At 46.0% G+C, this 21,147-nt stretch overlaps 2 protein-coding genes across 2 annotated transcripts in view; one reads left to right on the top strand and one right to left on the bottom strand.

Moving 5' to 3' along the window:
* The window catches only part of Ankrd13c (ankyrin repeat domain 13C), a 48,746-nt gene extending 42,463 nt beyond the window's left edge, over positions 1-6,283 (bottom strand). Inside the window, exon 1 of the mRNA XM_057793620.1 lies at positions 5,344-6,283. Within this exon, the coding sequence (XP_057649603.1) occupies positions 5,344-5,785 (442 nt within the window). The 5' untranslated portion in view covers positions 5,786-6,283. The remainder of the gene's footprint in view (positions 1-5,343) is intronic.
* A 7,906-nt stretch (positions 6,284-14,189) lies between these two features.
* Cth (cystathionine gamma-lyase) overlaps positions 14,190-21,147 on the top strand; it is a 28,543-nt gene continuing 21,585 nt past the window's right edge. Inside the window, exons 1-4 of the mRNA XM_057793665.1 lie at positions 14,190-14,397; positions 17,659-17,740; positions 18,312-18,407; positions 20,045-20,154. Of these exons, the coding sequence (XP_057649648.1) occupies positions 14,233-14,397; positions 17,659-17,740; positions 18,312-18,407; positions 20,045-20,154 (453 nt within the window). The 5' untranslated portion in view covers positions 14,190-14,232. The remainder of the gene's footprint in view (positions 14,398-17,658; positions 17,741-18,311; positions 18,408-20,044; positions 20,155-21,147) is intronic.

Genomic DNA, 21,147 nt, shown 5'->3' with positions numbered 1-21,147 from the left:
CAACAAATTAAATCCTCAAAAATCAACGGTCAGAGAGCTGGCTGAGAGGATTGGAGTGCAGCCCGCAGAGCCCGAGGTCGCCAGTTCGAGTCCCAGGTAAGTCTGTACTGTGTGTGTGTGTGAATGTGTCTGTGTGACTGTGTCTGAATGTCTCTGTGCTCTGTATGAATGTGATGTCTGCTTGCATAATTAATCGGAAAAAAAAAAAGTTTAAGCCGGGCGGTGGTGGCGCAGGCCTTTAATCCCAGCACTGGGGAGTTCGAGGCCAGCCTGGTCTACAAGAGCTAGTTCCAGGACAGGAACCAAAAGCTATAGAGAAACCCTGTCTCAAAAATCAAAAAAAAATTAATAAATAAATCCTCAAAAATCTACCTAAATGTCAAGAACAAGGCAGCTATTACAACCCAGAGAAAACAGCCTGTCACACACCAATCAACAGAATCAAAGGCAGAGTCACTGAATCTTCAAATTTACCAGCAACTTCTCATAGCTATGAAAGGTTAGGGAGAGCACTTCACACTACTTCCTGCACTCTCACTACTGTTGGTCACATCAAAGTTACTAACAGTTGGGAAGAGCCGCTTAACTTAGGGAGAAAAAAAAAACTCCATGTTTAACAAGCAGGAAGTGTAATCCAAACCAAATCTTCAATCTATTTGTACCATTTTCAGTTCTAAAGTACTGAATAGTAAAATCACTTAATGTCTATTATAATAAAGATAAATAGTCCAAACTACTCATGACTCAAAAAAATCTTGACACTCAATATAAAAGTCTAGACTATTCGTTTTTCAAATTTCTACATTATTTATTTGTGTGTGTGCATGCAGGTATGCATGCCTACAGAAGCCAAAACATGGTATCAGATCACCTAAAGCCAGACTTGCAGGCAGCTATGAGCTACCCAACATAAATGCTGGGAACAAAACTCTAGACCTGCCGGGCGGTGGTAGCGCATGCCTTTAATCCCAGCACTCGGGAGGCAGAGGCAGGCGGATGTCTGTGAGTTCGAGGACAGCCTGGTCTACAAGAGCTAGTTCCAGGACAGGAACCAAAAGCTACAGAGAAACCCTGTCTCGAAAAATCAAAAAAAAAATAAAAATAAAAAACTCTAGACCTTCATAAGAGCAGCAAGTGCTCTTAACCACTGAGCCATCTCCCCAGCCCATGTTTAACTTTTAAAGCAATGTTTAAGCCCAGAATACAAAAATTCTGAACTTATTTAGCAGATGTATTTGACCAACATCTCATCAAGAAAAAAAAAACAGTATACAACAAAAAAATTATTAAAAATTAATCCAAACTAAGGAGCTAATCAACAATAAACTTAAGCAATGACAGAGTAGACATCAACAAGCTCTCCACATAAACAAAGGGTCAATCATAAAAGCAAAACTAAATACCTTAACTGTAGAGCATTGTTTGAAAAGTAATTGCAAATTTGGGTATGGGAGTCTAAGGCAGGAAAATTTCAACCGTTAGGACAGAGCTCGGACTACATAATGAGACCTGTCTCAAAAACTGGATCAGTAGGTGACTGATAGATAGACAAATAAATGCAAGAAGGGATAAGGAGAAAACCACCAAATTACTTGAGAAAGGCATCATTAAAAAGTTTTTTTAAAAGATTTATTTATTTATGTATACAGTGTTCTGCCTGTGTGCATACCTGCACCCCAGAAGAGGGCACCAGATCTCATTACAGATGGTTGTGAGCCACCATGTGGTTGCTGGGAATTGAACTCAGGACCTCCGGAAGAACAGTCCATGTTCTTAACCGCTGAGCCATCTCTCCAATCCCCATTAAAAGTTTTTATCTAGGACTAGAGAGGTGGTTCAGTGGCTAAGAGCACTTGCTGCTTTTCCAGAGAACTCAAGTTTGGGTACCAGCACCTATACCTATACCAGGCTACTCACACCCAACTGTAATAACCTCTAGCCTCTAACGGCACCTACCTGCATTCACACACACATATCCACATGTAGACAGTCCAGACACACATACGCCCCTACCTAAAGTAACAAAAATAGGCCAGATATAGTGGTGCATGCCTTTCATACCAGCACTTGGACTTGGGAGACAGAAGACAGTCAGTGGGTCTCTCCTTATGAGTGAGGCCAGCTGGTCAACATATCGAGTCCCAGAAGAGTCAAGGCTATATATAATGCAACCTTATCTCTAATAAGTAAATACAAATCTTTTTCATCTTTAGGTCTTTTTAAAAATATATTTAATTGTTAATTTTTATTTATGAGCACGTGTATGTGTACATATACCAAGTATGTTCAGGTGTTGCAGATGGCTGTGAATGGACAGATATGGGTGCTGGAGTGACCTGAGTCCCAGTGCCACTTCTTCAGCCCTGTTTTGTTCTTGTACTGTGAGGCTGTGCTGCTGTGGAATTTCTGTGCAAGGCCATCCCTGCCTGCACAGCCACTGCACTGTTCTCACAGGGAAGGGGAACAGATCAGGGTTCCGTGAACAGCAAGTTTCTACAGTTTTAATTTACTTATCTAAAACATGGAGTATTTGCTATGTTTTAGGAAAACCATCTTCTTTTTTTTTTTTTTTTGGTTTTTTTCGAGACAGGGTTTCTCTGTGGCTTTGGAGCCTGTCCTGGAACTAGCTCTGTAGACCAGGCTGGTCTCGAACTCACAGAGATCCGCCTGCCTCTGCCTCCGGCTCTAGGAAAACCATCTTAAACTTTTCACAGAGCACATCATATGACAAAAGGCTACAGAAGATGCACTGACTAAAGGGCTATCATGGGGTGAAAACCCAGTGCTTTTATTTGTGCCATCGCACCAAGAAATTTAAAAACATGCAAAAAAAATTCTACAGAAACTGAGAGCTATCTAGTGACAGGATCTTTCCATAGGCTCCTATATAAAGAATACAAGACTCCTAATAATCGAAAAAATAAACTGGGGCTTTTTAACTTCTATTGTAAATACTAAATGAGAAATATGCATTAAAGGACTGTACTGCAAAACAAAGCAAACAGAGCCGGGCGTTGGTGGCGCACGCCTTTAATCCCAGCACTCGGGAGGCAGAGGCAGGCGAATCTCTGTGAGTTCAAGTCCAGCCTGGTCTACAAGAGCTAGTTCCAGGACAGGCTCCAAAACCACAGAGAAACCCTGTCTCGAAAAACCAAAACACAGAGCAGGTAATAGTGGTGCACCCCTTTAATCCCAGCACTCGGGAGGCAGAGGCAGGCAGATCTATGTGAGTTCCAGGCCAGTCTGGTCTATAGAACGAGTGCCAGGACAGACTCCAAAGCTATACAGAGAAACCCTGTCTTGAAAAACAAAAACACACACACAAAAAAAGTAAAAGCACAGAGCTGGACTGAGCTGGTAAAACGCCTGCCACATAAGCATGAGGACCTGAGTTCGAGTCCTTAGGAAAATTGGGTGTGGTGGCACTGCTTGAAATCCCAGAGTTGTGGAAGCAAAGACAGGCACAAAGCACCTTGAGTAAAAGTAGCATTCCAAGAATGGAACAGGTAGCAGGCAAGATGGCTCTGTACGTAAAGACAACCTAAGTTCAATTCTGGGACCTACACAGTGAAGGAGAGACATGATCTTCTAAGCTGTCCTCAGATCTCCACACACAGGCCCACAGAAGGTGCACAGAAGAGCACAGGGGAGCACAGCAGTGGCCTTCTTCCTTAGTGAGAGTGTGCAGGAGGCTGCACAGCCACTTTCACTGGCAGGAGCCACTGGTGGCAATCATCAGAAGTGACAGAAAGGCAACTACACAAAATACACACATTCCACTTAAAAAGTGAATTGTGGTACATAAAGAGCAGGAGTGTAAGGGTATACATGTCTAAATACCTGAACAGAAGTCAGCTCTTACAGATGCTAAGCACAGAACTGGAAGTCTAACAACCTCAGTAGTCCTGGGAATTCCGCTCATCCCTTACCTTAAAGAGCATTAGCTCTCAAAGAGATCATTGTGAACACTTTCAAAGCAACGTTAAGGTAAATTTTAAAGGCAACAATAAATCACAGTTACTGGTGGACCAAATTTAAATCACCAAATTTAAATTCCAAATAACCAATAAATTAGTAATACAACTCAACTATTTAAGTCAGGATACAATTCTCAGCAGCAGTCAGATGTGCTTGTTACAACAGAATTAAATAAAAAGTAGAAAAATGAAGACCTGGAAACAGCTTCAGAGCACTTTTTCGGTATTTAATGGTGGTGGCATTATGACTATAGTACTGTGAACTCAGGAAACAAGGTCAGCTACAAAACTGAAAGAGAATATGTGTTTACTTATTTTCTATCTTTGTTCTACTTTTAGATAAGAAGCCTACAAACCAAATTCAGGGCGCTTATTTCACAGGTGGTATTGCACTAATATGCAATGCCACTTTGAGCAGCTTGCTTTATAACTTCCATGTTAGGTTAAAAACAGCTGCCAACAATATTTGCTAACTATTACAAGTTTAAAATGGCCTGTTAATAAAATGTTGAAAAATAATTACTATTCACATTAGTTTCAACTATTTACGATTACACATTAATTGTAAATTAGGTACAATCCCCAGCACCATGAGAAACAAAAATGGATGCAAATCAATCTTAAAACTTGTTATTTAAAGGAAAAAAATCAGCTGACAAGATGTGACCAAAAGTAGCTACCGTCCAGTATCAAATAAACTATACTTTCTCAAGCATGCTGTAAAGACAAGACTTTATTATGAAAATTACAGTACTGACTTTACCCTCAGTCAAGGTAAAACATTATTCCTAGTGTGAAAAAGGCAATTAAAAAAAAAAAAAACAGCTACTGACAAGTCTCTTCAATCGCTTTGGGAAATCAAACGCAGACACATTTCTGTATGGCTTTCAAAAACCAGTGTTTTAAGTATCCTGAAAGCAAACACCCCCCCCCCATACACACACACAAAACACGGTGACAAATACAATTCACACCTAGCTGCATGGGTGATTAAGACCAACAATATATATGTTCAAATTTAAAGCTCCAAGAAGGAAGTGGGGGCAGTAAAGACAATGCCGAAAACCAAGAAGACCTGCCTGGATGTGAGACAGCCTGACTTTAGGCACACGAAAGGCCTGCCGCCGAGACAAGGCAACTTATCCTGAGAAGCTCGGGAGGGGGTAACATGAAGGTAACATTCCTTCTGAGCCGCACCCACAAGACCCAAACTCCTGACCCCCGGCACGATGAAGCTGAAAGACTCGAGGGTTTTCCCCGCTGCGGTGCACTGTGCACTGGCCGGAGCCCAGAATCCCGAGGCTGACGGTCAACCCCACACACACCAGGGAACCGAAAATGGGCAAAGCCGGCCGGCAGAGCTCACCGTGATTATCTTTCTGTCCGATATTGTGCGTGCGGATGAGCGAGGACAGTCTCCTCACGTCCCCCTTGAAGACGCACTCGTGCACCGGATAGAGCGAGGGGCAGCTGCCTCCGTCAGCGACCACAGCCGCGGGGTTGCTGCCCAGGCAGGCAGGGGTCGGGCAGGTGGCGGTCACCGCGTTGTGTTGCAGCGGGGTCGGGGCTCCGGGGCTGGGCGCGGCGGGCGCCTTCAGCTGCAGCCGGTGGTGGTGGTGGTGGTGGTGGCTGAAAATCTTATGGCAGGCCTTGCCGCCCTTGCCGCCGCCGCCCGCCCCGCTTCGGCCCCCGGTGAAGGCGCCGCCGAGAGCGGCCGTCGCCTCCTCCTCGCAGGGCTCCAGCACGTCCCCGTCCTCTTTGCTGGGCTTGTGGTCCCTCCGCAGGGAGCGGATCTTCTCCCCGGTCATCGCCGCCGCGGCGCGCGGGGCGGGCTCCGGGAGGCTCACCGCGGGCCGAGCCGGAGCAGCGGCGGCGGCGGCGCCCGGCGATTAGAGAGGCGGCCGCGACCCTCGCACGCAGCATGAACTCCCGGGGCGACCGCGGACCCGCCACACGCGCATCTCCCGGAGGCGGCGGCCCTCGTCCGCGACGAGAAAGCCGCGGCCACACGACGCCGGGCGCCGCCGAAGCCGCCTCCTCACACGGAAAGACCCGGCGCGGCCATCTTCCCCCGTCTCCTCTCGCGAGAGCTCCGGAGAAGACGCCGCGGTGGGTTAGCGGGGCCCGCCTGCGCTCGCGCCTTTGTCCGGGCGGCGCCCCGCTCCCCTAGCACAGGGTTCCACCCCGAGCCCGGCCCTGCGGCTAGAGACCCGGACTCAGAGCTCTGACCTGGTGCTCCAGGGCTTTGGCCTGCAAAGAAAGAGGTTGACGACAGTTGCAAACTATGGCTTAAACCCTCAGGTTAAAGAACCTCCCTAAGAGGTGGAAAGACACCGGGGCACGCCGGATGTGACATCACTGAGCTGCGCTGAACGCTCAGTAAACATTTGCTGAGTCTCTGGGTACCTAACCTGTGCTGGTAGAAGGCTGTAGTGGAGGAAAGATAGCCAGGTTACAGGAAAAGAGAGGTAAATTTAGTTTTTGAAGGGTAATCTTGGAGGAATTCTGACTTTGGAATTTAAAGGCTGTTCATTAAACCAGGAGGGGAAGACTTTCAAACATTTGTTAATTGGGTGTATTTGGAAAAAACGTCAGAGTTAAAGTATGTGAAGGAGCCGGGCGGTGGTGGCGCACGCCTTTAATCCCAGCACTTGGGAGGCAGAGGCAGGCGGATCTCTGTGAGTTCGAGACCAGCCTGGTCTACAAGAGCTAGTTCCAGGACAGGCTCCAAGACCACAGAGAAACCCTGTCTCGAAAAACCAAAAAAAAAAAAAAAAAAAAAAAAAAAAAAAGGACACATTTAAGTATTTTAGCAATCATCAGTCCTTAATTTACATTTTTCAAAGGGTTTCCAAGAGTGTTTGTTTTCAAGACAGGGTTTCTCTGTAGCTTTAGCTTTGGAGCCTGTCCTGGAACTCATTTGATAGACCTGATAGACCAGGCTGTCCTCAAACTCTTGGAGATTGGCCTGTCTCTGCCCCCCTTCGAGTGCTGGGATTAAAGGCATGTGCCACCACTGCCTAGCTTCTTTTCCTTTTAAACCCTAGGGTGGCTCCTGAAATAGTTCACATAAGAGCCGTGCTCTCCCTATCTCAAGTTCTAAGCTTGATTCACTACTATTTAACCTTCTAAGTTGAAATACCTCCACATAGTATCTTCTCTCTGGGCAACCTTATTAGAAAATTCTGTTGATTGTCCTGGAATTGATTCTTTTTTTTTTTTTTTTTTTTTTTTTTTTTTTTTTGGTTTTTCGAGACAGGGTTTCTCTGTGGCTTTGGAGCCTGTCCTGGAACTAGCTCTTGTAGACCAGGCTGGTCTCGAACTCACAGAGATCCGCCTGCCTCTGCCTCCCAAGTGCTGGGATTAAAGGTGTGCGCCACCATCACCCGGCTTTGGTTTTTATTTTGACGCAGGGCCTCACTAAATTTTCCAAAAGGGCTTGAACTTGCTTTACAGCACAGACAGGATTCAGTCTTCCAGGCCTAGCTTCAGGCCTGTTAGTAAAAAAGAACATTGCACTAGGTAGGAACTCAATAGTGCTGAAGTTCAATTGGATGAAATTACCTTGACACTCTTTAAATGGAGTGGTTTTCTTTGCTGCTGATTTTACAAGTTTGCTTCAGAGGAGGCACAGCTGGAAGCAGCCCTGCAGCCCCCACCCCCTCATTCCCCTACCTCCCCATCCCTACCCCCACAGCCTGGAAAGTTCCCTTCCCTCGGAGGGTCCTCCATCTGGGAGATAGATAATCAATCCTTGATTTTGCTGCAGAAAAGAGGTTCAGGAGCAGCTAGAATGAGGCAGGGCTGGAGTTCATAGGAAGAGGCACCCAGGGAAAGAAGCACACATACTGAGGACGTGGATGTCAGCTTCCTAGAGGAAACGCCCACTTAGATGTCTTAGCAATCACCACATGCCATTTTGGTGGCTCTAACCTTTTACATAAAAGGTCACCAGAAGCCCTTTTTACTTCTTGTGATAAGTGAGATTATAATGGGCTCTGGAGGTACCTTAGATGGGTTTACAGTCTGGTAAGATGAAGTGTGGGTGTAGTATAACATTAGACCTAGATATGGCAATATTGGCTGATAAGGAAAAACGGCGTGCAGGCAAAAGGACGCATGCACAAGTCAAAGAGGATTTAACCTAACATTTCTCTAGTTTCAACTTTATCACAACTATTTGTGGTACATAAATGAATAAAATGTAATTGAGGTGGGTGTGGTGGTGCACGCCCTTTGATCCCAGCACTTGGGAAGTAGAGGTGGGTGGACCTCTGTGAGCTCAAGGTCAGCCTAGACTACTTACAGACCCTGTTTCAAAAAAAAAAAAAAAGTGATTGACAGTAAAAATGTAAAATACTGGGGCTGGAGATGTGGCTCAGAGGTTAAAAGCACTGGCTGCTCTTCCAGGGTTTCTGAGTTCAATTCCCAGCAACCAAATGGTGACTCACAGTCAACTGTAATGAGATCTCATGCCCTCTTCTGGCCTGCAGGCACACATTCAGGCAGAACATTGTATACATAATAAATAAATCTTTTTTAAAAATGTAAAATACTAAGCAAAGTTTCATGACTTCAGAATGGCTTTTTTAACTATACAGAAATTTCCTGAGCTGTACAGAGTTTGTAGTTGGACAAGTATTTTTCTCCCTTAATTTAATTGGATGCTGTTTTTAATTCTGAGTTAACTACAATTAGGTGATTTTATCTTAAGGTTGCACACGGGTGAGGACCTGCCTTTACCATGTGGGACTTACTGTAAAAGCCCAAGACAACTTCAGGTGTGCCGCTGGGAAAGGAAATGGCCATGGTTGGTAGAATACACTCAGGCCTTTAGCATTCTTTTCTGCGCTGTCAACATTCTCACAAAAACACCACTGCTAAGAGCCGTATTTTCTCTGTACAGTCAAATGCCACAGCAAATATTTCCTTTATTGGAGTTCTTGACTCTCAGCTGGTGAGACAGAGACTTCAGCCAGACTCTGGGGGTGAGGACTCCTCTCTCTCCCCCAGGTCCCTTAGTTTTCTTTGCCTTTCTGTCCTGTCTCATTCACGGGAAGGAACAGTATTCTGTATTGTGAGTGACAATTAGAAGGGACAGAGCCAGGAGCAGCTGTGCTGTGCCCACTCTCCCTTGGCTTCTGACTGTGGGTAGTCTATGCGGTTTCATTATCTATGTCTTTCTCTTTTTGATTTTGTTGTTGTTGGTTTGGTCTTTTTGTTTGTTTGTTTGTTTTCTGTGATATGATCTCTCTACCTGGTCCTCACTGTAGACCAGGCTGGCCTCAAAGTCACAGAGATCTACCTACCTCTGCCTCCTTAGTGCTTGGATCAAAGGCATTCACCACTATGCTGGCCATATCTGTTACTTTCTGTGATCCAATTTTTAGTTCCAAAAAGTCATTTTCTGAACTTGGCCAGATCTCTGATGTATCTTCAGTCTCTAATATTCTCATACATTGTTCAGTTGGTGATATTTTCTCAGTAAAATGTCAGGGCCACTTAAAAAACAAACAGAAAAGTCAACAATGGGGAAACACAGTGCACTTCTGCTATTTATCTTCCAGCCTTCCCAAGGACAGAGACCAAGTCATAGTACCTCCTCAGTTTCGTAACGTTTATCCTGGCACTTAGGAAATATTATTCATCAGTGTACTTGTGTCGGAGTCAGAGCTAGGTGTGAGTGACATGAAGATAAACTTTATATCCTCTTTTTTCTTTTCCAGAACATATAACCAAGCAAGGCACATTCAAACAAGCAAGTACAATAAGCATTATGGAGGTCGTACAAGTCTGGGGACAGAGGTTTCAGACACATTTTACCAGCAGAGAAGCTTGAACTAAGATATAGAGAACTAGAGGACAGCTGGGGAGACATTTGGAAGGATATTTGAGGATAATAATACACATAGAGCTGTGAACAGATGTGGGCATCTGCGAGGGAAGGAGTGCAGCACAATCTGGGTAGGAGATGAAACCACGGACCAGGAAGAACTCAGAATTAGAGGTGAAGGAGAATGACCTCACCTGGGTAGAACCTGATGCTTATGGCAGGATCCCACTGTGGTTCTGTGGGTTCCTTTTCAAAGCCCTCTCTGCTAGGAGAATGGACATGGTGATGGCCCTGACTCAGGGCATGCCATCATACTTGTTTGTACTTGGGACTGAATGATTGTTGTTGGTGAGCAAGCAAGTAAGTGATGGATGAGTGAGCCTAGATGAAGACAGCTCAGCACTGTCATTTTGGCACACCCCACGTATATGTAAAGTGCTGGGGATAGAGCTCTCACGGAATTTCTTTCTTTGTTTGACAGACTTTGAGAGTATTTTCAAGATAAAAACAACTGTAATGATCTGGCCTGTCCCTTTAAGAGACAAGCCATACCCATCCCTGCACCCCTGTCTACTGAGGCAAGCTGATCTTCAGCTTCCAGCCTGAGCTCCCTCTCTTTTCCGTCTCTCCCCCAAGAGGTAGCAGCCTTTCTTCATTCTCCCCTTCTGCCCTTCTGTTTCTCTCTCTCTTTCCCTCTCTCTCTCTCCTCTTCTCCTTCTCCCCCTTCCCTTCCATAATCCACTAAATAAATATCCAACCCCACTCTGCATGGCATGCCTATCCTCTGTCTCACACCTGCAGTTTGGCTCCCTGCCCAGACCAGCGCGTGGCGTGGCCTGCTGCAGCCACCAGGGGAACTGCGCCATCCCTGCCTGGGACTGACTGCTCTTGGGACCCACTGCCCACAGCGGCCTTTGGGGGGCTTGAGGCGTGGTTTTGTGGCATGCCCATTTGTCTTCTGTCTTCTTTGGCCATCTTCTGTCTCTCCTCGTGGCCTGTTGCAGATCCATTACAGCAGCAACAACAAAACCACACAAAAGGCACACACAAAAAAATTGGAAAATTATTCTGACTCTACATGCAAAATGAGCCAAAAAAAGGATCAGTCCTGAGCACACATTAACTCCTGGCAAAGAACAGATCAGAAGGACAGGGTGTGAAGGTCAGACACTCCCCTCAGGCTGTGTTCCTGGGGAAATGGTTTTGGCAGAATTCTCAGACTAGTCTCCATATAAGGCAGCTAGGATGGTCTGTTTTCTAAGGCTGTAATGGAATACCCGAGGCTGGGTACTTATTGACCTCATGGGCACAGCAGGGGTGTGGACCAGTCTGCTAAAAACAGACTGCATTGCATAGGTGGGCAGCATGTGTGTGAGAAACATTACACATCAAGGCCAAGAGCAAGTCCAAGACCTAGGGACAAAGAAGAAAGTCTCTTTGCTTCTCTTCTGGGCAGCACCCCTCCTCCCCAAGTGACCCAGTTACCTCCCTTTTAGCCCTGCCTCTTAAAGGGCACATCATTCAAGGAACCAGGCTTCCACCAAAGGCATCTTTGGAAGCCACACTAATTCTAGAGCCCTAGCAATGGCTTCCGTGATGTAATTACTGCTGTGAACATATACCTGTCTGTCCTTAGAAGAAAAGCACCCAGGGATCTGGGGAAGCTTGGATGCTGCTGGGATCACTTTCTCTGTAAAGATGGCAAGCAGAAATGAAGGGATTCTGGCGTGGTGATTTAAAAGAGAATGACCCAAACCCAGGATGGTGGCATTGCCACTCAGAGAGGAAATGGCTGGCAGTGTACCCAGTTCAGGGTACTGTCACCCCAGCACTTGGAAAGCCAGGCAGGGATACTGGACTCAAGGCCAGCATTCTCTATGCAGTGGAACGGCTCCTCCCCACCTGGCTGTCCTGGAACTCACTCTGCAGACCAGGGTGGTTTCAAACACCCAGAGATCCTACTGCCTCTGCCTGCTGAGTGCTGGGATTAAAGGCGCGTGCTACCCTGGGTTCTCTTTTCTGGTTTGAGACAGGGTCTCATGTAGCCCAGGCTGGCCTGGAACTTAGGTAGTTACCTGAGGATGACTTTAAACTCCTCCGGATTCTCCCTCCACCGCTGCTATGCACGAGTCACTTCCCTTCCCCGTAATCAGCCGCTGGCTAAGTTGTTCAACTTTCTTAGTCTCAAAAGATGGCTATTTTTTATCACTTCCTTTTTTAAATGCAAATTTTCTTTTCCTACTGTTTAAAAAAATATATAGATGGGACTGGAGATGTGGCGCAGAAGAGTGCTTGCCTAGCATGCAGGAAGCCTTGGGCTCCGTCTCCAGCACCACATAGACTAAGGGTGGTGCACATTGAAAGTGGGAGGGGCAACTTCCACATCATCCTCGGCTACAGGGCGAGCTTTGAGAAACTTGAGACCTTGTCTCACAACATACAGCAACCACAAAAACAAAGTAAGAAAAGAACGGGTGTCCTTCCCGTATCTCATTCCCGAGAAGACTCCATGGCTTAGCAGTATTGCTGATTTCAAGATGCTGTTCATAAGCTGCTCTAAAGGAAAGTCAGCATTCGGAGGACACTGGCTGACTTTCCTTTAGAAAAGTGGCCATCTCCCATTCACTCAGAGAAGGTTCTTCTAGTTGGATGCCATGGGATTACCATGAGTTTGAGGTCTGCAAGGGCTAGTGCAAGACCCTGTCAAAAAAAAAAAAGAGCAAAAGAAAATAAAATTTTACTTTATGCATATGAAATGTAAAGGAATTTATTTTCCCCTGTAGACTTACGGTTTCTGCTACCACAATTGTTTCAGATGTCAAACCATACGCATGTGTAAAGTAGTGCAGCACAGGGTGCACTCCTGAATCCACACACGGTTTTGCAGTTTCCTTTGCTGTCTTGGGAACGGTCATGTCCGGTCTCTTCAACTCTTCTGCTCATTGGCCACTTCATGAGTCTGTCACAGCTCTCTCTGAGCTTGAAGGATGGATGGGTTGTTAGGATGGTTTCCATCATTCTAGCTGAGAGGCATGTAGTCACTCCTGTTCACTTTTGTACACACGTAAGATGAGGCCTGAGAGAGACACTCCTGAGTGGAAGGGGAATTCACAATCAAGTGAACAGAGAAATTTAGATCTTGTGTTGCCACCCACAGCCCCCTTTTATCAGAGGGCTTATCTAGAGGGTCTGCATAGGGGCCACTCTTCAAAGAACTCTCTATGACAGTTAAACTAGAGAAAATCAGGTGGGAAGATGGCTCGGTGGGTAACTGCTTGCAGCACAGCCTGATCCTCTGTCCAATCCCTTCCATCCACCTTTGCGGGCTGTACATCATATGTAATCACAGCACTCCCACTGTAGGAGGTAGAGATAGGAGAGTCAGCCGAAGCTCCCGGGCGGGCTAGCCTGAGCAAGCAGTGCAGATTTTGCCTCCTCAGGGCGGTAGTGACTGACTCCAGAAAACTCTCCCTGACCACACGTTCCTCTGCACCTGCACACTCAACAGAGTGTACACAGATAAATAGAAAACGTTCATTTTGTGCAACCCAGGGTTTATCAGCTCTACCTAGAAACGGAATCTGAACTGTTTCAGGATCTTCTGCCTTCACCTGTTCTGAGCGGTCGCATCAAGATGTAGCACAAGGCTGTAGAGATGGCGCAGACTTTAAGAACCATTTGTGTTTTAGAGACAATCCCCTTCCCTGTGGGCACGGTTTCACTTGGCCTCCAGTAGCTCACACTGGGTGCTGGAGGATGTCTCTGAAGCTAATTTGAAAAGCAAATCGACTGTGTTTGCTCTTCATAGAGTAAACCGTTTGCTTTTTAAAATATTGTTCGTTCCTTAATGCCTTTTAAATTTGTTCTACAGTGTTTCAGAGTTTTAGGTTAGAGTTCCAAGACGGAAACGCCTTAAACTCCCCAGTTCCCTGACATGGTGTAAAATTAGGTTAAGGCTGTGTCTTTTGGGAGCAAAACTTCCGCCTTGAAGCCTGATCTAGGCGAGGGTAGGGTCGCAGTCGCTGGGGAATCAGCTCCAGAGGTCCCCGGATCCGAGTAGACCGGACGACTGAAGTTCATCCCTGCACGACTCCAGCACTCAGGGTCCCGCATGGTGGCTGGTGGCCGGAGGAGGCCCGCACCTGCGTCTCTACCCTGCGGACAAAGGGTGCTAGATCTGGACTCTGCTGCAGCGTGCTGTTCCAGTCTGCTCACTACGTGGGCGCTGCTCTGCGCAACTGGGAGGCGGGGCAGGGACACTCCGGGCAACACCTCCGTGTCGGCCAATGGGCAATGGCTTTGCTTCGGGACCAGCGTTAGTTGGCTGCGTCGGCCCCGCCCCGCCCTGGATATAAACGCGAATCTCCGAAAGGCTCCAGGAGATCACATACTGAGCAAAGTCCTCCTCTCTCAGACCCCAGCATGCAAAAGAACGCATCCCCGAGCGGCTTCCTGCCCAGCTTCCAGCACTTTGCCACGCAGGCCATCCACGTGGGACAGGAGCCCGAGCAGTGGAATTCACGCGCCGTGGTGCTGCCCATCTCGCTGGCCACCACTTTCAAGCAGGACTCGCCGGGCCAGTCCTCTGTGAGTGGCAGGGCGGGTCGGGCGGGCTGGGCGGACTGCGGAAACACTCGGGACTCGTGGGTGGTCTCTGCGATTTTAAGTTAAAAATCAGAGTTGTAAATTGGTAAATTCTGTAGCAATAAAGCTGCCTGTAGCCAGTCCTCTTTTGAAAAATGGAGGCCCTGGGCTGGCGAGGGGGCTCAGCAGGTGTGCTGACAAGTTTTATATCAATTTGACACAAGCTATAGTCATCTGAGAGGAGGGGAACATCAACTGAGAAAGTGCCTTCAGAAGATAAGGCTGTAAGCAAGCAGACCAGTAGGGCATTTTCTTAATTAGTGATTGACGAGGGAGGGCTCAGCACATTGTGAGTTGGGGACCCCTCTCCACTCCCAAACTGGTGATCCTGAGTTCTATTAGAAAGCCCCGTGAACAAGCCAGTAAGCAGCACGTCCCCATCAGCTCTTGCCTCCAGGTTCCTGCCCTAAGGGCTTTCCATGATGAACCCTTTCTTCCCCAGATTGCTTTTGGTCATGGTGTTTTATCAGAGCAGGTAAAGGTGCTTGTCACCAAATGTGACCACCTTAGTTCAATTCCGTAATCCATATGGTGGAAGGAGAGAACCAGCTCCTGTAGTTGTTCTCTGAGCTACACCCACACACTCACACTTAAACACACTCACACTCAAATGCACACACTAAATAATGAAAGTCCTAGAGAGTTAAGATCAGTTCCAATAAGTGTTCAGTTAATAGCTCTTGAATACTTACACACCAAATGCATACCTAGAGTCTATGTGTTATATGTAGTTTCATCCAGTGTTAACAAGAAGGAATCTAGCCCGAGCTAAGGTCTCAGTGTTCAGATTGAGATAACTGAGATATAGGATTACCAGCACTATGGTAACCTATGGTTACCGAGGCTCCTGAGCAATGAAGCTAGGCTTTAATTTATCTTGAACCCCTCTCTTCTGCACATGGCTGCATGGGGCTGCATTATAGCTGTGCTGAGCAATAGTTCAAACCATTTCATCATCCAGGAGAGGGGTTCTCAACATGTGGGCCACAGTGAGCCTTTCACAGGGGTTGCATATCAGGTACTTACTTTGAAGTTCATAATATTAGCAAAATTGCAGTTATGAAATAGCAACAAAAATAATTTAACGGTTGGGGGTGCACCACACCAAGCTGAGAACCACTCATCTAGGCTGTGATTATGAGTACAGGGGGTTTGATTCTTGCATCAGCTCTTCTGCTAGGTTACCTGGAGGAAGCTATTTAAGCCACCCCAGCCTTGAGCTGACCCTGTAAACGGGGATAATGACAGAACACAGCACAGTAGCTGCTGCAGGTATAAACTCTGTGGTACACACTCATTACTCAGAAGTACTTTGGTGTTTGCAGTCCTCATGTCTTGCTATTTCCATTTGACTACAACAGCTAGGTCAGAGAGGGTAGGTGCTAAACCCTTTTTATAGAAAAGGAAACTGACCCAGACTCAAACACAAGCCACCAGTAAAGCCTGTAAGATGCAAATCTCATGGCATCTTCCTTCTTGGTGTATTAAAACTCGCCCAAGGTTCAGAGGATAACAGTCAGTAAAGTAATTGCTGGGTCTTGACTGCTCTGGAAACTACCTCTGTGTGTTGTAAGTCAGGTAAAGTTCTTACAAACGGCCCTTGTTCTGTGAGTCAGAGTTCCAAGGGCATCACTGTAGCAGGCGAGGATACTCCTAACTAGTAATTTGCACTCAAAACACATGCACCACCCTCTCCAAACAAGTGGTGGGGTCTCTTCTGTAGGCCTGTTGGCTGCCTGTATGGAACAGTGTGTAGAAATTGAGTATTCGGGTATGGTATTGATGTTTAAATGGTTCGGAGAGCAAGCAGGTATGGTTAAATCCAGTCTGTGCTCAGACTCTCCAAAAAATAATAGCATTGCAACCTTGAGAATTATCAGAAATCTTTAGTTCTATTTAAAAAGCCATGGAATGCACAAGGTAATCTGCCGATGAAATTAGCTCTCCTACCCCATGGTAGACATCTGCCTGCTCATGAATATTTATGGAAGCCTGGGGCTGTTCTAGGAACCAAGAATTTTAGAGGAGGTTTGGTGAGTTTAGCAGCCAGGGACTGTGGTAGGTGTTGCAGACAGCTGGAGCCCTGTGAACTCTGTGTGCCCAGTTTATCTATACAGGGGAAAACTTTTAAAATTATTATTACTAATACTAGAAATTTCTGGGTCCAAAACAAGGTTGTAAGTAGTGACGTGCTGTACGAGCCAAGGGGAGAAAAGTGTAGGATGTTTTTGCTTGTTCAGGACAGCCTGACTCTAAGTAGCCCAGGCTGGCCTTGAACTCACGGATCCGACTTTGCCTTTGCTGGGATTGCAGGCACGTGTTGGCTCATAGGATTGCCTCTTAAGTCACATTCCCCAGGTCTTACAACATTTGGCTCTGCTTTTCTTCAAGTAGGTCATCAGGCTAAATAAAGGGATTAGACGAATCTTAAGTATAAAGGAAGCCTGACACAAGGTTTTATGAAGCAACTCATGGAGGATGTTCACTGAGAATTGCTTCCTCCTTTTGTTTTGGGTCATTTTTATGGGGTTAAGATCTGAACCCTGAGCACCTGAATGACTCGTCTTACCCTCTTGCGTGCTAAAATGAAGCTGCATCACTTACATCTTGGGAAGAGAAGCACAGGTTAGAGTCATGCAGTTTCCTTTTCCTAATATGTCCCTCCTTATAAGGGAAGGGTGAGGCTGACATAATTGCAATGTCATGCCCACATTAAGGGCTACCACCTACCTAGTGGTTAGCACACATCAAGGGATAGACAGGGAATTTATGCCTTACTCCATTTCATCCTTACAGTTTTGCAACTAGACGTTGCCTGTTAGAATATCAAGGCATTTATCTACTAGTACTAAGCTAGGAAGTGACAGGCACATTCTTCTAACCCGTGTAGGTACACTATTCTTGCTCATTTTTATTTCATGTGTGTAGGTGTTTTGTCCGCTTGCATGTCTGTGTACCACATTGCCTGTGGAGGCCAGAAGAGGGCATCAAATCCTTTGAAACTGGAGTTCCAGATCCAGTGCGCAAAGAGCAGATCTATAGTCACAACAATGACACACTTACGTCTTATGTCAAAATACTCCATGGCTAGGTCATAGCAAGTCACTATGGTGGGATTGATCTGCGGTTGTGACCATGTTTTTATCAGGCTCTGATAAGAGCTCTAAGATGATGAATACTTCCTCCTCCTCTTCTTATTTTTAGGGTTTTGTATATGGCCGATCTGGAAATCCCACAAGGAACTCTTTGGAAAAAGCAGTGGCTGCTCTGGACGGGGCTAAACACTGTAAGAGACTCGCTTCTACGGTGTAGGGAACAAAGAAGCACAGAAAGTAGGAAACAGAGATAGTCTCATCCCAAACTCCCGTTTTCCTCAAACAGCGCATCCTTTGTCTTTGTTTTCCAGCTTTATATACACGTGTGTTCTCACCGGTGAGCAGTAAATAGGGACAGAGCAGCAAGGCAGAGTATTGCTCCCTTCACCTCAGGCCATCACTATGGCTCGGCTGCCAAATCGAAACCCTTGATAATACGCTGTCAGAGAAAAGGAAGTCACTCCCAGGACCTCTTTCTGGGAGTGAGTTCTGGTTAAGCCATCTTTGTGTTTTCAGTATAAATGATGCTGAATGATCAGAATAGTGAAGAGAGAAAGTTTCATTGTGTGTGTGTGTGTGTGTGTGTGTGTGTGTGTGTGTGTGTGTGAAAACAGAAATGGGTAGAGAACCTCTCATGAGCAGCAGTGGCTCAGTCAGCCTGGGAAACCATGGTGCGTGCAGGTGGTACTAGTTTGTTGCTAAGATTTTGGGGTTTTTGTTTTGTTTTATTTTAGCCTATTTTAATTTGCTTTGTTTCGGTAGGTTTGGCCTTTGCTTCGGGCCTAGCTGCCACCACAACGATTACCCATCTGTTAAAAGCCGGAGATGAAGTCATTTGCATTGATGAAGTATATGGAGGTAGGTGCCCTCTCGTGCCCAGTGTGCGCCAGCTGGTACAAATATAGCAACGAGCCTTGAACTACGTGGGCGCCGTTGCCAGTTTTGGGGACTGTGTTCTTTTTAAGGTGTGGCAGGAACCTCCGTGGGTTTCAGATTCCATATTCTAGAAGTGCCTATGAGAGCTTATTTGATAAGAATTGTGTTTTAAGAGTTGGATCAAGGGGACTGGGTGGTAGTGGCACACACCTTCAATCTCAGCACTCGGGAGGCAGAGGCAGACGGATCTCCTTGAGTTCGAGGCCAGCCTGGTCTACAGAGTGAGTTCCAGGAAAGGCTCCAAAGCTACACAGAGAAACCCTGTCTCGAAAAACCAAAAATAAAAAAAGGGTTGAAACAAGGATATAGGACTTGATCAGCTTCAGACACACCACAGCCTTGGTTCTGAACACACAACATATACGCTCTGGACCAGGCATGTTGTAATGCCACATGCTACCAATGAGCATCACGGAACAATTCTCAAGAGCCAGTCCTCTCCTTTCATCATGTGGGTTGCCGTGCTCGGTGGCCAGAGTCTTTAACCTGTGCGTCTCTTTAGCGATGTCTTTAGACTTGAGTGCTATGAAGAAACTGCTAACAGTTGCTCGTGCCTGTGATCCTATCATTCAGGAGGCTAAGGCAGAATTGCCATGAGTTGGCCAGGTTGGACTGTATAGCGAGCAGTTTCATGTCAACTGGGCTACAGGGAGACTCTGTCTTTTTTCATACCTTTTTTAAAAAATTATAATTACATCATTTTCCTTTTCCTCCCTTCATGTACACATACAACCCTTCGCCCGTACTCTCTCAAATTCATGGTCTCTTTTTCTTTGCTTATTGTTACATATATATGCATGTATATATGTATGTGTATATGTGTATATTCCTAAATACGTAAATACAAATTGCTCAGTCCAGATAATGTTAAGTGTATGTTTATGGTTCCAGGTACCGGGGGGGGGGGCTCTTCTCTGGGGGAGACCATTTCTCCCATCCTCAGAATTCTCCAGTTGTCTGTAGTTCTTTGTCTAAGGCTGAGGCCTCTTTGGTTTTCCCCTTCCTGTGTTAACGTGTCCATTGGTTTCACTGTTGTTCAGGCATTGGTTAGGGAGCCACGCTGATGAGACTCCATGAGTTTATGCTCTCAACATTTCTAGGAATCTCACAGCAAGCTTCCTGTTCCTCGGAGTCTTACTATCCCCACCCTTCTGTAATGATTCCTGAGCCCCGAGAGCAGGAATTGTGTTGTAGATGTATCAGTTGGGACCGCTGGCACCAAGTCCCTGTCTTGAACATAAACATACATACTTGTTCGTTCAGAGATCTCTGCAGAAGATACTCTGTCAGAAAGCTGCTCCTTGTTGGAAGAGTAGAGAAATGGAAGGTTGGGAAATAGTTCTGCTTCTTGCCACTTGTGGGTATCAAGTATGTTTTATTTGACTCTGGGGTATGTCAAAGAACCATGCTACTTAGTTATACTGAGCTTGCTTTCAGCTGCAATTTTTTTTAGAGGGGTCTTTTCGTTTTGGGAGTGGACAGGTCTGCAGAGAGCGGACACTTCCTGACGTCATGTTCTCTGCTGGTTATCTTTAATATCTGACTGTGTTCTGCCTCAGGCACCAACAGGTACTTCAGGAGGGTGGCACCTGAATTTGGACTGAAGGTTTCTTTTGTGGATTGTACCCAAATCAAATTGCTAGAGTCAGCAATTACACCACAAACCAAGGTAACCAGCTGACTTTTGATTCTGTCTGTTTTCCCAATGATGTTTTAGTTATATCCTTCACTAGAGGATGTAATTTAAATCCAAATGACATTTTATTGAAGCTGTTGGAAACACTGAGATTGACATGGGTTAGAGTCTCTGTGGGTTGAAAGCATAATTATCTAGAATGCACATACAAATTTTGAGGTGGAATTCCAACTGGTTCTTGAGGTATGTGGGAAGAAAAGAGTATTAGACAGAAAATGGTAAATACATTAAAAACCTCATTACAGGGATGTAAAAGGAAGGAGAGATTTCCCTTTAAAACTTGGAGTGGGCTGGCTTGGAAAGATGGTTCAGTGGTTAAGAACTCTTGGAGGGGAGGAACTTGAGTTTGGTTCCCAGCACCTACATTGGTTGGCCCATAACTGCCTGTAACTTCAGCTCCAGGATATCTGATGCCTTTGTTCTCCCTTGGGACCTGTGTTTTCATGGATAGAGGCAGATAGAGACACACAGGGATAGATGACCACCAGGAGAGGGATGGAGGGGGCGCCAGGGGAGCCTCTTTGAAGTCAGTCCCCACATCAATCCCAAGAACAAAGGAAATATCAGACTTTTATAAGTGTGGTAGGGTTTTTAGGAAGTTTCACACCAGCTGATTTAGTTCAATATTGTGTACACAACAGAGAGGTTGAGTGATCCAGATACCATAAACTTGGGACTGCAGTTAGTCACAGCACAGCCTGCTTCTTTTTTTTTTTTGTTTTGTTTTGTTTTTTGGTTTTTCGAGACAGGGTTTCTCTGTGGTTTTGGAGCCTGTCCTGGAACTAGCTCTTGTAGACCAGGCTGGCCTCGAACTCACAGAGATCCGCCTGCCTCTGCCTCCCAAGTGCTGGGATTAAAGGCGTGCGCCACCACCGTCTGGCCACAGCCTGCTTCTTAACACTGTTCCAGAGAGAGTTGTTGAGAGGTGTGGACTTTTGTTTTGTTTTGTTTTTCGAGACAGGGTTT

The sequence above is a fragment of the Chionomys nivalis genome, chromosome 18 (assembly GCF_950005125.1).
Source record: "Chionomys nivalis chromosome 18, mChiNiv1.1, whole genome shotgun sequence".
NCBI classification, from domain to species: Eukaryota; Metazoa; Chordata; class Mammalia; order Rodentia; family Cricetidae; genus Chionomys; species Chionomys nivalis.
Note: the sequence above shows the minus strand (reverse complement) of the source record. Positions and strands in the feature narration are given on the sequence as shown.